General features: G+C 41.7%; 1 protein-coding gene across 1 annotated transcript; it reads right to left on the reverse strand.

Annotated features, from left to right (window-relative positions):
- Positions 1–4,359: 4,359 nt before the first annotated feature.
- CMPK1 (cytidine monophosphate (UMP-CMP) kinase 1, cytosolic) lies at positions 4,360–13,293 on the reverse strand. Its single transcript, XM_010146947.1, has 6 exons — positions 13,258–13,293; positions 7,545–7,691; positions 7,164–7,316; positions 5,610–5,686; positions 5,430–5,526; positions 4,360–4,832 (listed from the first exon to the last, which is right to left on the reverse strand). Exons 1-6 carry the CDS (start codon positions 13,291–13,293, stop codon positions 4,791–4,793), a joined length of 552 nt encoding a protein of 183 aa, XP_010145249.1. The 3' UTR covers positions 4,360–4,790.
- Between the last annotated feature and the right edge of the window lie 2,390 nt (positions 13,294–15,683).

A 15,683-nucleotide genomic window follows, 5' to 3' on the forward strand; every position in this document is an offset into this window, starting at 1 on the left:
GGTTCACGCAGTGCTGGAGAGGCATTTTAGACAAAAGCAAGCATTCTGCCAAACATTTGAGGAGGAAGAGAAAATTTCTGCTTTGCTGTCTGAATGCAGTTAGAAACCAAGATGACAAAACAGCCACAGCGAAATAAGCTAGCTCTTCACGAGCATGGCTCAATTTGTCTTCATCCTGCCCAGTTTAGCTTCTACAGTTTTAACCTGAAGACAAATTCCTGCCTCCGCAACCTCTGGAATTCAGGGTGGCAGAGATGATGAGGGGAGACAGGCAACTTCTAGGCAGGGAGCGCTTTTGTATGAATTTCTATCCAGCGTAATCATGGACTAGCCAGACTGAATACAAGCATCGCTGCTGTGCGGAACAGAATCGTGCCTAATGCCGAAGTCTGACTAGGGAAGCAGAATTGACTGAGCTCCCTTAAGCGTCCTTCCTCCTCCCTCCATCATCTCACTTGCTTCCATCGAAGCGTAACAGGCCACTGCTAGTGATCTAGTGACGAAGAAATCTTTTTCATGCAACCGCTGCTTAGCGTTGTGCCGAAGCAAGACAGACACATCTGATCTCTCACATTGGAGAAAAGGGCAGAGGTACCACACAGATTTTCTGTAGCTGAAAAAAAAAAAAATAGCTTTATGTCAGTTTTGGAACAGATTATGCACCAAGTTTGTTGGCAGTAGGTTCTGATTGCTCCAGCTGAAGGAACTTGAAAGATTTTGTTTCTTCTGCAAGGCACATGGTTTGGTAAGAGCATCCCCTTCCCCATCCCCGAGAGCATCTGCAATTCAGGAAAGTAAGGGAAACACATGAAAAGGCAGAAAGCAAAGAGGATAGAGAACACATCAGCTGAGCAGATTAGAAGACTCAATAAAAACGCTTATTGTTACCAACAGAAATGCTCTACAGACCACAGGCTGAAAACCACCATCTTAAACTAAGCCATCCATGAAAAATAGCAGAGAGCAGCAAGATTAAGTTCATCTATGCCCCCCTGTCACCACTGGAAGATTTAGAAAGGTCTGCAGATCAAAAGAGAACTGCTGCTGTAAGAAACCATGAGTCTTAATATTTTTGTTACTGTCTCGTTTGATACCTGATTAGCTGAATCCTCTTTGCATCCTCTTGCAGTTTTCATTATTAGCTGTTAACCCTGGGATCTTTGGACTGTGGCAAGCGCAGAGCTCCAGGCGCCCCGTCCCCAAGTCCTGCTGCACTGTTCCTCGAAGGAATAACCTGGTCTTGCCAAGGGTTGTCCCCCTGAGCAGAAGGCCAGCTGTGTAGTCACAGACCATAGCTTTCAGACACATCTGGGTCACAACAGGGACCCAACTGGCACCAAACTTCAAGCTAAGTAGAAAAGCGATCCCCTAAAGCTGCAAGTTTCCTGAACGCTGGCAGCTGGAACCTGCCAACCAGTAATGGCAGTCTGATCGGAGGGTTCTTCCGTTTAACCCTCCCATTCTCCCCAGTGCAGCGGCAGACAGATGTGCCCACTGCTGTAAGACACAGCCTTTCACACAAGAGCTTGGAACTCCCTCGTGAACTCTCTCTCCTTATTAAGGACAAACAGTGCCAGCAGGAAGTTTCTCACACCAAGGCTATCCTCACCTGCCCCACTACGGTGCTTTCCTCCGCCTGCCCCCACCCCAAAAAACTGGCACCTTTTGGGCAGGGGTTTTCAGTTCAAGTGTCCCAATTGCGGGAGTGGGAAGTCCCCAGGGAAACTCTACATCCTCAGGATGAGGTTTCAGCAGAAGTTTTAAAGAGACACGTGGCCTATGCAGTTTTAGCAGCAGAAAGATACCTACACTGCTGGACATCCACACACACCCCCCCCCCGCGTTTCTCATCCCTTTGCCAGCCAGCTCTGCAAGTCCTTCCAGAGGAAGGTTTTAAGTCCAACATGTTGTTTCCTAAAGACACCCCCACGCGAATAAACAACCTATTTTGTGACAAAACTCTATGCAAAATGTGAAGACTTATTTCAAAAATCAGCCTGGCAACCTGTTTGTTGTCTAAAGAACGTTACGCCGTGCCCACCTCCTTTAAGAGCACAGCCCCCCGTACAGCACCCAGACGCGCGCTGCCAGGCGGCAGAACGGCATCCAAGAAATCAGCTGGTAATCGAGCAAGGAAGCATGAGAAATCAAGGGACACACACACACATAAAGTCTCCAACCGCTGCTGTGCCATAGGTCTGTGCTTCCTAGCCCGCTTCCCAAGTCCCTTTTCTTTCAGATGTGCCAAAGGAGTTATCACAGCTGTATCACCAAGAAAAGGTCTAATCCCGCAGGCTTGAACTTATCCTGTGCCTAACAGGGCCCTCAAAACTTCAGTTTTGATGGTGAAAGCAGAACTTTTACACACATACTCGTGCGTACGCGGGCTCACAAAGTATACAAAACTAATACAAACCCAATTTACATAGGTACTTACATATGACAAAGATCCCTTGTGACAGATAACTAAGCCAAACAGTCACATTAAGCCACAGAACAAAGTTTATTGGATCTCCTCAAATTCTCTGTACAGTTTTGCTGCTCGACGGACACGATGCACTGGCACATTGCCTTCAATCTTTATTTCAATCTTAAGTCCAACTTCAAGGATTGGTAACATATTTAATGGCATCTTCAATAAATAAAATGTCAAAAAAAAAAATCTAGTCCTTGCACAGACACATTACAATCCACTCCAAATTCAATATCGCCAAAACATTGTTTTTTTTCTAAAAACTTGCTCCAAAGGGTTTTTTGTTTGTTTCAGCACTTAAATACACAAAGTAGATGATGAGAGAAAACAGATACTCTATTCTGAACAGAACCTGTAAAAAACAGTAACTTCGAAACAAAGGATAATTAAATCTCTAATTAGATTAAAGAATCCTGTTTGAAGTCTTTTTAGAAAAACCCTGATTCTAACCTTCATATCAAAACACAGTTTTGCTGGATCCTATCCTATGTCAGCATACTTAGACAGTAAGAATTACTGTTTTGGGCTTTTTTAAGGGGAAATTCATAAAGCAAAAGCACGAGCCTCCCACGCTCGCAGTCATGGTCCATATATTCTGCAGTAGTAAACAGCTATTTGTGCTCAGTCCATCGTTTGAACTCTACCAAACCGGAGAGAGACTGTAGTTTATCCTTTGCTTCTGTACCCATCTCTTCCCCAGTCCAGCAGTCTCAAGAGCCTCAGCGAGATTGAGAATTCATGCAAACACAAGTCTGCCTGCACAGATCAGATTGCAGGATGAGGACCAACACGTCTGATTCTAATTAGAAGCTAGGCTTAATTTAAAGCTTTTCCTAAACAAAGTAAGTCATCAATAAAGAAAAGCTGAACCCCAAGATTTCCAAACTGCAATTCCCTGTAATTTGTAACATCTATTAGGGTATCACAAATCAATTACAGTGTCAGTTAATGCAGGAAGAACCACTCTCACTAAAATGAATTAAAACACACATCTTCAAGTCTTCTGGAGCCTTCGTCAGTGAAAGCTTAGGGCATGCAAGGAATGCGTGGTTGCGCCCCCGCAGACCTACGCATACTATGTAGGGGGGAGAAAAGTTTACAAAAGACAGAATTACACCACACCTGTGCAAACATTTAAACCAGTTTGTTTCAACTAGTTACCTGCTTACCCCAGCTATTACTGCTGACTGTACTTGGCTAATTCCAGAGAACGTGATGAAGCAGGACCCAATTTGTTTGAAGGGAATGGAACCTTTTTTCCCTGCAGGTATCTTCCCCTCTGCTGACCACATCATAACAGAAGTGCAATAATTTACAAACTTTTCAAACAAACGGTTTTTAAAATTATACAATTTTAGGGAAACAAATTCACTAGTTTAACCATAAAAATATTTCCCCGGGTAACAAACCTTAAAGCATTCAGTAACACAGTATTTCAACAATAATAATAATAATAATACAGAAAATCCCTTCCACTTGTTACAATACAGAAATGTTACAAGATTCTGCTTATTGTACACTATTTAAGAGTTTTGCCATGTTGTGAAGACCATGCTGTAATTAAGAATATACTACCAATTAAAATAAATGAGTACAGAAATACTGACCTGACTTTGAAGTTATATCCTCACCCTGTTGCAAATGAAGGCAAGGCAAGGCAAAGCCCAGGGCCCTGTCATCAAGGTACTCAAGAACTTACAAGACAGTTCACATCCAGAGTCATAAGAAAGCACCACATTCCATAAAGTACTTTGTATGTCTATTGCTGAACAGCATATTAAATAGTTTTGTGAGATCTGCTAAAACAGATTCTCCTATGAGCTGTAGCTTGACTTACAGATTCAGGTTTGGGGATAACAGGGAAGTTATGACAAGATTAGACTCTGAAAAAAATATCTGCTAAATTTGGTCCAAGCATGCGAAAAACAGACAAGGGCACAGGTGTCCCTCACTGTTTAATGCCGCTGTTCAGTTGATCCTTAAGAAACAAAAAGGTGTATGGCATTAAGTAGGGCTGCCCATGATAGACACAGTACTGTGACAAATAGTCACTTCAGAGAGATCTTTTAACTGTGATTTTGTGTGTGAGTAACTGAACTTGCACTAATAGAGAACCCTGAAATTTGTATGCTATAGCCACAAGAAATTTCCTATTTAAAAAACAGATCCATTTGTAATTCACTGCTTTTCCAATCAACATTAGATATGTGAAAAACAATTTAAAAAGCCTTTTAAAACAATTACAAAGAGTGGACTGCAGTAGCAGCTAATCAAGCAAGATTCAAGCACAAGTTTAAATGAACTTTCAAGCTGGGAATTAGCCTTCTTTGTCAAATATTTGTACAACTTTTTCAAAAACCTAAAAAGAGAGAGAAGAATATTCATTTTATGAAGTGTTAGTTAAACTGTTACTTCAAGTTAAACCAGCACACACAATAATTGGCAGTATTTAAAAAAACTATATATGTTTTTCTTTAGAACATTCACAGTAATTCTTTAATAGTCAAATTGGTATCAATCTGGGGAAACTGAGACAGAAGACCAACACGAGGCTTTGAGCAACCTGGTCTAGTGGAAGGTGTCCCTGCTCATGGCAGGGGGGTTGGAACCAGATGATCTTTTAAGGTCCCTTCCAACCCAAACCATCCCATGACTCTATGATTCTATGACTACTTCAGAAAAGCAAAAGCTCATGAAAGTAAAAAAAAAAAAGACAAGACACTGTTAAATAAAGACTAAAAGTGTGTTTAGTCCAGTTCACTTTTAAGCAGAACTAATTGATTTCTTCAAGTTATTCACGTATTAATCAGTCAGTCAAGAGTTCCACAACCTCCCCCAGTAACAGACATCAGCGCTTAATTAGCGCACTAACCACACATACCCGCGCCTCGGAAGATTGCCACAAATATGTGCCCTGCCGCTGTCATCCCCATGGTTTTATGGCTTACGAACTTACCTCATCAACAGATTTAGAGGCATCCACTTTTCTGACTTTTCCCATTCTCTCGTACAAATCTATTATAGGCCTAGTAGACTGCAGATACGTATGAATTCTAGGAGAAAGCATGGAGGGGGGGGAAAGCATTACATAGTAAAATATAAACAGATGGGAAGTGAAAAGTTTGGGAGATAGTACCTCTTTTCCAGACTCTCCCGATTATCATCGCTCCTACCACTGCTCTTGCCTCTTTCAAGACAGCGGCCAATGCATATCTACAAAAAAACATCAGAGAGATGATCACAACCAAGAACACAGGGTGCTCCCTTGAAAGCAGGAACAAAACAAAAACTCTGAAAACCTTAACAGGCTCAACACACAAAATACTGTTCGGAACTGGTAGACATAACCAGAATTCACATGGAAAGTTAGATTGTTCCACAGAAAATGTCCGACAGCTTTACGCTTGATCAGTTTATTAAAATGGGGGCTCTTAAAAATGGGGCCAGTGGAAGTAAGAGCAACATTAAGCTCTGTGGTTCGACTGGGTCTCCAACTTGAGACATTTAAAGAAGAAAATGACTTGATTTTCAAGGATGTGTTCAGACTTTCGGAAGAGCCTGCACTGAAAGGAAGTCACTGCGTGTTCTCCCAAGGTTTTTGTAAGGCTACATACTAAGTTATTCTGAGTTAAAATGTTCTTACTTGGCATAGCCATAATGAAGACTTAAAAATCAGAATCTAAGTAAAAACTGAAGAACTAACCATAGTTAAAAGCTGCCCCATGAACTAAGTTTCGAAACAAAGTTAAGCAACCAATGCTGACACATGTACACCTCATGAATATACGTATCCTACTCATGCAAGGGGACAATGGCTAAAAATTTCTTCCTACAAAGTACACCCATAGTTAAAAAAAATAATCAGAAGATTGCATAGGCACTGTTGTCTATTTTTAGATCTAGTAAAAAACATTAGAACCCCAAAATCAGCACTCCACCAAGTGGAAAAAAAAAAAATCTTCTCTAAGTTTTTAATTAAAAAAAAAACCAACCCCTCCTTGTTCTCTGAGATTAAAAAAAATGCAATTATGGAAAGAAAAAGTAGTAAAATTTCTCAGGAAACTGAGGAAAAAGGTAAGAGGAAGAAAGTTATCTTAAGGTGCTGGGATTCTTGTATCAGTTTTTACGCCTCAAGGGCGCTGACATATTAAAAAGACAGCACATCATGGCACTTGTTAAATGAATATAATGTATCACTGTCAAAATGCCCTTGTAATCTAATGAGTTGCTGAATAAAACGTTGATTACTGGCTGGTTGAGCACAGCTCAACTACGAAAATAAAGGCTGCTGCTGCTGTACTTTACAATTAAAGCAGACATCGCTATAGAGTTCATTTTGGACTAAACAACAGTTGCTAAGACTAAACAGGGTAATGTTTTCTGAAAATTATACAAATAATTTTGTATAATGGATTTAAAGTTTTTTATAAATTTTCCTTAATAATGGAATTGCCTGAAGTAGAACTTCAATACAATTCATTTGCACTATTATACCAATTAGCTGCCTATTTCAAAAACATGCAGTTTCTCATCTGCAAAAACAAGTTGCCAAGAAATCCTTGAAATTCACAGACCAAGTTTTCCTTCTACACTTCCACTCACCCATTCACTACTTGACAGAGTTTATTGTTCTTGAATGATTCTCACAGTACAGGAAGAAAGGAAGTTACAGAGTATCATACTTCATTACCTCATTGTCACAATCGAAAAAGAGAACAAAAGAAACATCCGCCTTTCCATCCATAGTCTTATTCCAGCCTTGAAGATTATCTTCATTCCTGGGAAATCCATCAATCAAGAACTTGTTCTTCTGGGAATTGGAAGCCATTGTTTGATCCATAGCCTGACAGAAGAGATTTCAATTCATGACCTCCTGCACATACAAGCATATCCCTTCCAACCCAAACCATCCTACGGTTCTATGATTACTAACAGATGCCCAGTGCCCGATACGCACGTGTCTGCCATTTCCTACTATTCTCACCAGAGGAAGGGCAATTCTTCCAAAATACTGCCACTTTGTTGCTTAATCTGCAAGAATGAACCAGCCACGAAACAGCCCTTTCCTTACCCTCTTCAGCAAGCTGATCGTGATTTCAACCGGTACGATTTCCCCCTCCTTAATGTAGTTCTCAATGAGCTCTCCATACTGCGAGCCTGGCCGTTTTCGTTCATCGCGAAGGAGGTCACCAGCAGAAAGGTGTGTGTAGCCGTATTTCTGAAACGTGCAAAACAAACAGGCATGGACTCCCCCGAATCAGCACACGTGCAAAGTTAACATCAGCTGACAGCGTCAACCCCGTCTGTCCTTGCATTACAACAGAAAAACACAGGGAACAGCACCTTGCTAGTGCCAGATCCATTCCATCTTCGTGTGTTATCTGACAGTGCAGCGCACACTGTAAGATTCTCGGGTAAAATGCTCAACGGGCCTTTTGTCAGGCATAAGCGTCCTGTTTTCACAAGTAAGTTTGTTGCATGTGGAAGCCAGTCTGTCTCCACGTCCCCAAATCGCTTCCTGACCTGTTACGCTGTGCAGTGAGCCTTTTAACAGTCACCAGACCCGATACAAGCTACACCTATACATCCTAACAGTTCAGCTAGGCCAGGCTGGATGAGGCTTGGAGCAACCTGGTCCGGTGGAAGGTGTCCCTGCCCATGGCAGGGGGTTGGAACTGGATGGTCTTTAAGGTTTCCTCCAACCTAAACCATTCCATGATTCTATGAACTACTTAAACACTTTAAGTGGTTAGCAGTTGCTGGGTCAAGTCTTGATTTACAAAACTAAGAAGTTGAGACAGTGCCTTGCTGTGTTTACACAACAGGATTGTAATTTTATCTAATTACCTACTTTTACTACAGAAAAGCACACGAGGTGATTCCAGGTCCTTTGGAGCTGGAGGAATGTTTCAAGCACAGCACGAGTCAAATCCTTTCATTCTCATTGTGGTTCTGGCACCAATTTCCTCCTCTGCCTTGGTCATATCACTTATAACTCTGCATCTAACAGCGCAGGTACACACACAGTCCTACGCAGGCAACCCTCCAACCCCAGCCCTGTGCGCTTGCCCCGGCTGCCTCCCGCCCAGGGACGAGCATGACAAACGCAGGCTAGTGGCTTCTCCTAAGGACGATGTGGCAGATGAAGGTAAACAGCTACACCTCTGTCACGCCACGTACAGTAAACAGAAAGAGAGCAAAGATCAGGTCCAAATCCATCATTATGCAGGAAAACAGGGAGCACCATTGTTCTTTTCTTTCACCTCAAACTACATCTAAAAAAAAGTTGCTGATGCCAGATACCACCAAGTTATTTATTACACCCAAATTTTGTTGGTATTTACCATCATAAACAGACAGCCGGTGCAAAAATGCAAATACACTTACCAAAAAGAAACACATTGTTATAAAGGACATTTCCGAGCACACAACACTCATTTTCTCAGCTCATTTAACACCACAGAAACTAAACGTACTATGTTCCTTGACCAAATATAGTCCATGAAATCAGGCAATAAAGACATCTCCTGGGTATCTAACCAAGCTAGCTACACACCCGAAACAGAGTACACCTACACACATTCATCCCCAAGTTTTTACACAAAACAAAAGCAGCAGCAAAAAAATGCAGGGTTATCAGCCTGGCTGCAGCAACATCCAAAGCACATTTCAAAACAAAGGTGTCTGAGCAGCATAATAATGTCACAACACACGTCTTAAGGCTGTGAACTAGGGATTTAAAAACTTGGCTAGTGGACTAAGTAGAACAGAAATATTACACAACCCACTAAGTGACTTTAAAAACATTTCAGTTGCTTTCCAATTTCACCCACAAAAGCGTGGAAAGTTAGTTCTGCCATAGTCATAATTTAAGAAGGGATATAATTACCTAAATCTCCAAAACGCTGCACAGCTGGCGAAAAAAAGGAAGCAAGATTTTGCTGTAAATAACTGTGAAGAAAAAGCTCCACAGACATCTTCTAGAAGCTCACTGTACTCCTGCTTTAATGTGCACTGCTTTTGGATATGCCTATTTAATTTCAAATCTAAATATTTACTATGAACTACAGAAGCCATAAACCAGAATAAATAAAAACCTATAAGCAAGAAACCTTATTCTGCTGAACTCTAAATTAACATGTAGTTCTTGCTAAATGTTAAAATATCATCATTCTTTAACTTAAGTTTCTACACAGGAGAAAACAGGAGGAAAATATAATCCCTTCGGTTTTAGAGGATTACCATACCATTTAATTTTCCTTGGCATTTCCTTTTTCATGCACGAAAACGAAATTGAGTCAGACAATTTTTGGAATTCTCTATCCTTTGCAGCAGCAAATGAAAACAGTTTTAATGGCTGAACAAGAAAGTAAAAGATGTAAGTGCTTTAAAGTGCTGTTGCATAAATAGACTTGTTTTAGATAACAGTAATTGTATTCTAGAGTAACCTTCAGAATGGATTAGCCAGGCAATAAGAAAAACAAACCTCTCCTTCAGGGGAAAAACATCTATTTGTTAACTGTACTGAGTCAAGAGCCAAAGACAACAAGTCAGTTTAAACAATGCAAACGAGCAGGGAGAAAGGCTTGGCTGCTGCTCTGTACATGGACAGCTTCAGAGATGCGATGCTCACGCTCCTCTTGCCAGTTTTAATCAGTGCGTAGGGGGCACGAATTTTTCTTTCATCTTGGGCGAGAAAACCCTCAGCAAGTGTCCTGAATTGGAGAAAATCATCGCATCCCCAAGAGCTTGCAAAAGAGACTGCGATGCAACTGAACAAAACCAGGGGCAAAGCAGTGCCTTGCCGAAGCTTGCACTGTGCCAGCACGACTTTCCAGCAGCGCCAAGTACATCTTGATGCAATCCTCGGGACGTGACTTGTTGCAACTACTGCCTAATTCTTCTCCTCCGAAATCAGAAAGGCAGCAGGACTGTGGCTGCCAAACAATGAAAAAGCAGTTTCTCCAGTTCTTCAAGGACGCCTATGCGCTAGATTCATCATGTCACACTGAAAGGAAGACTTGAAATAGAAACTGGGTTAAAAAAAAAACCAAAACATTCCAAATACTTGGATGGCAAGCACCTAAAATCTGGGCAGATTTTTAGATTACAGAGAAAAGAAAATATAGAATTAACTGTTCTAAAACTTGTTTCTGAGGTAATGTTTTCTCCTATGCAAGCGGACTGGCATGCTATTCTATAAGGAAAAAAGGTTAAACCAGTAAATTCCTGATACACAAAGTTTGCATTATTTTTAAAACTATTTTTATCTTTGGAGAGCCATAATCCAAATATCTTACAAAAATTGTAAGATATAGTTGTGAGATATAAATAAAATAATAAAAACATAAAAATCAACTATCTTTAGCACCACTGTGGTTATCTTCCTCCTTTGCTTTCCAAAAAAAATAAAATAATCCCAGTGCCCCGGAATGACATGCTCACGTTTCCATCAGTCCCACCCAGAGGTGCTACTCAGCAGTGCAAAGCAAAAACGTTGCTCGCTTCTCTGCCTCACAGTGGCCTGGTAAATCAGTCCCCTTCCAGCAAGACAAACGGGTACCCGCCAGCTGTATGTTCCACATCTCCAAATTACAACCCAAAACTGCAGCTTCCCCCAGGCCTGCCCCTTCTCTCCCCTGCCCTACAGCCACTTCCAGCTTTCTTCTGGCAGTCTGCATTTGCAGCTCCCACTCCACAGGCTGAACATGTTGTATTAATAAATAGATGAATAAGACTGCAAATACATGAGTCATAGCTGTGCCACGCTTGAATAAGGCAAAGCCTTCCCTACCCATCTGGGAGGCAGTGAGAAAGGAGCAGCGGCTGCGGGGACTCCTCACGCACCCATCTCTTTTCCGATTGAGCCCTGTGTGGTCCAGCGACACATCCCTCCACTACACACACAGCTTGAGACTTCCTTAAGCGAGCAGAAGCCAAGAAAAAGCAAGAGAAACACAAATTACTACTTTGACCTTGACTCCTGTCTTGGCTTATCGTTGTTACTCTGAAAGTGAAAGTCACAGGGTGTAAGATCTAAACAAATAAAATACAAACTTCTACTGCCCGAGTCCTGACCTGTCATATCTTGAGCAATCTTGACAAACAACCAAAATTTGCCCCATGTTCTCAGACACACCACTCAAGAACTACTTAAAATAAAAACAGAACCGTGTAAAGCATGAAGCCTTTGCCTTTTTTTTTTTTAAACCTAAAAAGCTTTTGTCTGTCCTATTAGCAATTAGCACATGGAATTATAACTTCAGGGTATAAACTATAACGCAGCAATAGACCTTCTGCCTGCTTAATCCAATTAAAACAATTTTGAAGACATTTTCCTGGTTTGAAATATATTCTTACCTCGGGAAGGGGAGGGGCACCAGGGAAACAAAGCAAAAAACCACATTAACAAAACAAAACACACAGCCGAGATCCCATTGACAGTGCCCCCAGGGAAAGGGGGAGCAAACAGAGCATCCCAGTGCTTCAGGAACACTCAGCTCAATAAAAGGCACCCAGTATGTTTGGGAAAGTCCAAAATCCAATGCCCAGGGAGTGAGCCTGTGTTCTGCAAAGTGGAAGCATTTAGGGATAAATCTTTGAGGGGGGGAAGCAGATTTACATGATCACTCACTATGTTTTAAAAAAGCTCCATAGTTCAGAAACATAAAACATATTCCAAAAAACAACTATGAGAACTTAATGCTAAGTGGACTGCTGATCCTTGGCACGCTAGAAAAAGATCTCAGAAGTTGAGTTTAAAGCAAACCATTTTAAACCCATTTCCTTTCAAGAAGTTAACACTGACTCTCAGTGGACTTCCAGAAGACAATTACACACGACAGCAAAACCCAAGTCCACCACTACTTTTAGACATAATGAATTCTTCTTTGCACTGTCTTCTTCACTCAAGAAAATCTTATCATATCCCAAAGCAACTGAACATCCTTTTTCCATGTGGACACTAACTTATGCTCCTATAAAAAGAGGAGGCTCAGCATCCCACCTTGTGGAATTAATTTTAGATTTAACCGCAGACATACAGCACACATGACAGAGGTGAGCTGTATTTTGGGTACACAGAGAGGGATATCTTGCACACCCCAAATCCCTACAGAATCACCTTGCCAAAACAAACAATGCTACTCAAATCTTGCTTGGAATAAAGACAAATGATTTCGCTATTATTCTTCCCCTCCAAGCCATTCGCATTTCAGGCAGAGGTCGTGAGGATTTCAAAACTAAGTACATGAAAGCAACTTTTTTCAGATTTAAAGAACTTTTTTTTTCCTTGACTTTATCATAGCCACTTTATAAGCAAAGTTCAGTAGTCAGCAATAAAATACACTCATTTTGTCCTACACATAATAATCCAACAGTCACAGAAGAGAAGAACACTGTGGAAAGCATGACGGTTACTGCAAGAACCTGCATTCAAATGACATCATTCTGCTACCTGCTGAAATATTCTGCCTCAGACAACAAACAGTTCAACAGTCTCAGGTGATGGCAAACTCCACCAAACAGAGCTGCGGAAGGTTTCCGGTGTTAATCTGCAGAGCTGGAAGGGAGAGGATAGGGACTTAGGAGGGAATTCTGCTTCACCCCTTCCTAAACAGGAGAAACTGGTCCAGAGCAGCAGTTTTGCTGCATTTGCATTTCACTGACGATTCTGTGAGTTTGTGGAACCTATACGAGTTTTCCCTCCGTACCAGAGAAAACCAGCCTGATTCAGCTGTCTCCTCCAACCTTATCTGTGAAGATAAAGAAACCTAATCGCTTACCTGCTGTTCCCTTTCATACACTGTGTCAATACCCATTTCCGCTTGCTACTGAGTCTTCTTCCCCCAAATCCTTTCTCCATTTTGCTCCAAATTTGGCATGAATACACGCCTTCTCCAGAATGAGGGACTCCAGCACATCTTGAGCAGTTTTGATTTAGGCTACTACTTAACAAATATGTATTTTGCCTGCAACGTGTCACAGCCATCTCCCTTTTCTGGGAACGCAAAGCAGAGTCAGCAAAACAATTAGAACACATCTTTGAGAAATCATTCCCAGGTAGTACATAATAGCCCCTTTACAAAACACTTAGAGCTTGTTTTTTTTAATCAAATAATTTAATGTTAAAATCATAGGAGATCTCACCTCAGCACAGTAAGACTACTTCTGCATGTGACATGTTCCGTCCCAAATCTCTAGTATGAATAGCAACCAAGAAGTATTTATAGCTCATACTGACTTTTTGTCCAGCACAAACTTCAGATTTACAGCAAGATACTGGGTCAGATTCATCTCAAATGTAAACTAATATTATTCAGTCCATTTACAACAAGGATGAATGAGGTTTATTATTACTCAGCTACAGACCCTCTTTTCTGTGGCAAACTGCCAGCAGGGATTAAAAACCCAGCAAAAATACACTTTCAACCTAAAGGCAGCATTGACTGCATACAGGCTATTCATCTGCCTGCACCAGGGCTCTCTGTGGGGCTGCCAGGGGCCAGGCCGAGGATGTGTGCTTAGAAAAGGGTGCTGCTCTAGTACCTCTGCTGAGTTTCCACCACGCTTCCCTGCTCGTGTCCCTTTCTGAAGTTTTCCAGCAGGTTCCCATCAGTCCAACTCTCCCTTCAACTGCCTCGGACCCTCTCTCCCTCATGGTTCAGCCAGTGGCTGCTGTAGAGGTTTCCGAGCGAGCAGGAACACCTACACTTCCACTGGAGTCAGCGGGTCCGAGTGCTTTCTACTGGCAGCCCACTGACTTCAATTAACTTCTTTCCATGACATCAATGGGATTAGGAGAATTAAAGGAAATTTACATGTATTATTATTTTGACTTCCCTTTCCAGGCTTAGAAAAGCAAATAAATACAGTACAAGCAAACTTAATCTTTCTTCTTTCATGTGTAGCTGCAAAGACAATTTGAGTAGCAATGACTCATCTGAACTCCTCCTAACAAAGTGGTCTTTATCCAATTATATTAGCCCATCAAGCCAAAGGCATTTATACTTTTAAACACAGGCCAGCAGACACACAAGGTACTTCAGCCCTGAGACTACATTAATGGTTTGGTGAAAGCCATTAATGACAGCCTACAAGATTCCCCTACAGTTTACAACCATGAGCCTGCTGTGTGCCAGGGGCAGAATCTGACCTTACCAAAAAAGCTTTATGAGCACAATGAACCTCTCATTCCACAATTTAATTTCATGAATAAGCCAATTTGAATGAGAGTCTGTAACTTGAGGTCAAAAATCCTACAGAACTAATGTCCTAACGGCATTTTTCAGTTTGGCATAACTTCGTTATACAACGCTGAAGACTGGGATATAATGGCAGCTTGGATGAACAGTAACAGCACTGCCAGGACATCACCAGAACAGACAACGTGCCTGTGCCAGGAGTTGCAGCTGTTCTTTTTTTTTCTACCCATAGTTTGAGAAACACGGGGATTGCTACAGTTCTTAGACATTTCTTTCAGTGCAGGTATGGATAAACTTTGATCCTACATGGCTTTCAATAAGAAAACATATACAACTGCTCAGAAGAACAACAAAAAAGTGCTGTTTCAGTTCCAACATACACTGCGAAGCTTTCAACCTTAACTACTTCTGTTATTATCCACCTGAACACAATGCAATTATTCCTGGGTCTTTCTGGTTTTTAAAAGGACAGTACCACACCATGTAGCATTCACCATTCTTTCTTAGCTACTTGTTCTACCTCCAATGGCTGTAAATATGTATTTGGAAAAACGAAAACGTGAAATAAAGATAGCAGAAGTCCAGCTATGCTGTCAGTTTTAGGGTCTTTATAAAGAGAGAACAAGATTAACCATGTACGGGGACAGGTGATCCTTTGACTTCTATCATGTTCTGTCACCGAACAAAATTTTAGCTCTATTTTTAACATTTTACTTCCACAACTCACAGCGATGGCACCGGGTCAGAAAGCCAACACTCTGCAACGTCGACTGTGCCAGCCCTTACATTTACGGGACAGGCTTCAGAAGAGACGAACTTTGTTCCCGCACACTTCAAGTCAATGCATTCCCAATCCCTGAAAACCACCTTGCCTCCGCTCCCAGGCCACACCACAGCAGCCCGAGCGGGTGGCAACCCCGCAGTGGCCAAGGTGGCCACGCAGAGTGTAGAGTCCCCGCGGCCCAGGCAGCCAGGAACCGCCCCAGGGCCAAGGCCCGGTGCTCCCC

Source organism: Eurypyga helias, unplaced genomic scaffold (assembly GCF_000690775.1).
Source record: "Eurypyga helias isolate BGI_N326 unplaced genomic scaffold, ASM69077v1 scaffold38702, whole genome shotgun sequence".
NCBI lineage: Eukaryota > Metazoa > Chordata > Aves > Eurypygiformes > Eurypygidae > Eurypyga > Eurypyga helias.

Excerpts from the sequence above, each read along its gene's own strand:
- CMPK1 (XM_010146947.1), bottom strand. The coding sequence starts at position 13,293 with ATGGGTATTGACACAGTGTATGAAAGGGAACAGCAG. Across the intron at positions 5,527-5,609 it reads CGGGAGAGTCTGGAAAAGAG|AATTCATACGTATCTGCAGT; the intron begins GTACTATCTCCC and ends GCTTTCTCCTAG. Across the intron at positions 4,833-5,429 it reads CCTCTAAATCTGTTGATGAG|GTTTTTGAAAAAGTTGTACA; the intron begins GTAAGTTCGTAA and ends CTCTCTTTTTAG.